Here is a 3324-nt window from a genome sequence, read left to right on the forward strand (position 1 = left end):
TCTTCATCCAGGATCACTCACCTGTTGAGAAGAATTATCACAAGCCTTTCTGGCACGATTCTTTCCACCTTCGAAGAGCGCACAACTACGAAGAGATGTAGGCAACTTCAGACATATGAGCCAAGAGCCGATGCACGGGTCTTGGGAGAGGTTCAAGGACTTATTACGACAATGCCCTCAACACGGATTCAACCCGTGGGATCGAATGGAGTTATTCTACAATGGGCTCGATCAACCTGCCCGATATCTAGTCGACGCTGCCTCAGGTGGATCATTGCAAAACAACACTTCCACAGACGCTCGAGACATTGTCGAGCGAATGTGTGAGAATGTTTACCATTGGCCGTACGAACAAAGTGGTATACAAAAGGTGGCCGAAGTCCACCAACTCGATCCTTTAGCCTCGGTTTCAGCACAGTTAGCGACCCTAACAAATCATGTCGCCCAATTATCAGTTTGAGGGCCACAGACCGAACGAGTAGCAGCGGCAAGTACTTCGCAAGCCACAAACGACGATTGGGAGCAAACACACTTTATGAACCACCGATTCAACAATTTCCAGGGAAACAACAATCATAACCAAAACCCTACTCACTACTACCCAGGAACGCTCCCCAACAACCTTCCGATTTTAACCATCAAAGAGAGCAACGAGGACCGACGTATGACGAGCGTCTTCACCGACAAGAACAAGAGATGGAGGGCCTGAAATCAACAATGAAGAACATGGTAAAGCAAATAGGGCAAATCGCCCAATCCATGTCCACGATGGCCAAGGGTGGATTTCCAAGCAATACCCAAGTCAACACAAAAGAAAGTTGTCAAGCCATAACCACCCGAAGTGGTTTGCAAATGACCGATCCTCCTTATCCGACAGACGAGTCACCAAGGCCAACTGTACAACCGATCCCGATCGAGCCGGAAATCACCATTTTAGGGAGTAGTACAAAAGAGGCTAGTAAGCCCAATAACATTTATTTTCCGTATAATCCTCCTCTTATAATAACTCCTATTCATTTTCCAGAAAGACAGAAGAAGAAGAAGTTCAAGGATCAATTAAAGCAGTTCATCGAAAAGATCAAACAAATTCGAATCAACATCCCTTTTGCAGAAGCCTTGGAGGTAATGCCAAACTACACCAAGTTCATAAAGGAAGTCCTATCCAAGAAAATTCGGATCGAAGAAGACACACCAGTGACACTCACGGCAACTTCCAGTGCCATTCTTCAGTCAAATCTACCACCGAAAATGAAAGATCCAGGGAGTTACACTATTTCTTGTATTATTGGAAACTCTACTTTCGATAAAGGTTTATGTGATTTGGGGGCAAGTATTAATTTGATGCCTATGTCTGTATTTCTAAAACTGGGCTTAGGAAATTTGAACCGCACTCGCATGACTGTACAACTAGCTGATCCTTCATTGAAATATCCCGATGGGATTGTAGAAGATGTGCTAGTTAAAGTAGATAAATTCATTTGGCCTGTTGATTTTGTGGTACTTGAAATGCCTGAAGATGATGAAGCACCAATCATTTTAGGTCGTCCATTCTTAGCCACTGGTAAGGCGATGATTGATATGAAATTAGGATCTTTAATGCTTAGGGTAAATGGGGAAGAAGTTGTTTTTAATTTGACAGATGCATTTCAACACTCTGAGCATGTTGAGCATTGCAGTAGAATAGACGTGATCGAGGACTGTGTTTCCTCCTTTTTTGATTTGTATGAATTATGTGATTCTGTTGAGCACTGCATTGTTAACTCTATTGATTTGCATTGTGCCTCCCCTGAAACTCCTATTGAAAATGATGTGCTTGATCGTGTGTTGTTTCTCGAATGTGCCGAGATTTTACGAGGTAGGAATCGTCCCCGAGATACCAATTAGTGTGAAAACGGCCCCCGTAGTGGAATTGAAACAATTACCGAATTATCTTTGTTATGCTTTTCTTGGAGCAGACAAGACTTATCCGGTGATCCTTTCTTCCAGTTTAAGCGAGGCCGAAACAAACACACTGTTGGAGGTCCTTAGAGAATATAGGTCGGCTATAGGTTGGTCTATTGAGGATATTAAGGGAATTAGCCTGTCTATTGTTCAACACCAAATTCTAATGGAAGACGTCTATAAAGCGAGAGTCCAACCTCAGAGGCGGTTGAACCCGTCAATGAAAGAGGTAGTCTAAAAAGAAGTCTTAAAACTGTTAGGCGCTGGTATGATTTATGCAATTTCAGACAATCCGTGGGTCAGTCCAGTGCAGGTTGTGCCAAAAAGGGGTGGGATGACGGTTATTGTGAATGATAAAAATGAACTTATTCCGTCTAGGACAGTCACTGGGTGGCGTGTATGCTTCGATTACCGATTATTGAATGCAGCCACTAGAAAAGACCATTTCCCCCTTCCCTTTATCGATCAAATGCTAGACAGGCTAGGAGGTTTCGAGTATTACTGTTTTCTTGATGGTTATTCGGGGTAGAATCAAATTTCAATCGCCCCGGAAGACCAAGAGAAAACTACTTTTACTTGCCCCTACGGTACTTTTGCATTTCATAGGATGCCTTTCGGTTTGTGTAATGCACCTGCTACCTTTCAACGATGTATGATGTCTATTTTTCATGATATGGTAGAAGAATTTCTTGAGGTTTTTATGGATGATTTTTCTGTGTTTGGATCGTCTTCCGATCATTGTGTGCACAATCTAGAACTTGTTTTGAAAAGATGTACATAAACGAACCTTGTTTTAAATTGGGAAAAATGTGATTTTATGGTTCGTGAAGGTATTGTTCTAGTTCACAAGGTCTCGAAAAAGGGTCTTGAGGTGGATAGGGCAAAAATCGAAGCAATTGAAAAATTGCCTCCACCGACAGATGTCAAGTGGGTTAGAAGTTTTTTGGGGCATGCCGGGTTTCACCGTAGATTCATTTAATATTTTTCGAAAATAGTAAAACCATTATGTCATTTGCTTGAGAAGGAAGCCGTCTTTGATTTTAATTCTGCTTGTTTGCAGGCTTTCACGTTTCTCAAGGAGAAGCTAACCCAATTACCGATTATGATTACAGTTCCAATTGGGAGGAACCATTCTAGATCATGTGCGATGCAAGCGACTATGCTGTAGGTGCAGTATTGGGACAAAAGAGGGACAAAATCCTCAAAGCTATCTACAATTCGAGTCGTACACTTGACCAGGCACATAAGAACTATTCAACGACCGAAAAAGAAATGCTTGCAGTTGTCTATGCCGTTGACAAGTTCAGACCGTATAGTTTGGGCTCTCAGGTGATCATTTATACCGACCACGCAGTTATTCGATATTTGTTCGCAAAGAAGGAC

At 42.3% G+C, this 3324-nt stretch overlaps 1 protein-coding gene across 1 annotated transcript; it reads left to right on the plus strand.

Moving 5' to 3' along the window:
- Positions 1-696: 696 nt before the first annotated feature.
- On the plus strand, positions 697-3078 carry LOC148770197 (uncharacterized). The gene is made up of 6 exons (XM_088819043.1): positions 697-1855; positions 1956-2170; positions 2255-2338; positions 2471-2591; positions 2772-2906; positions 3002-3078. The coding sequence occupies exons 1-6, from the start codon at positions 697-699 to the stop codon at positions 3076-3078; spliced, it is 1791 nt and encodes a 596-aa protein (XP_088675169.1).
- The last annotated feature ends 246 nt before the right edge of the window (positions 3079-3324 follow it).

This window comes from Erythranthe guttata, chromosome 6, assembly GCF_056151865.1.
Source record: "Erythranthe guttata isolate IM_541 chromosome 6, IM_541, whole genome shotgun sequence".
Taxonomy (NCBI): Eukaryota; Viridiplantae; Streptophyta; class Magnoliopsida; order Lamiales; family Phrymaceae; genus Erythranthe; species Erythranthe guttata.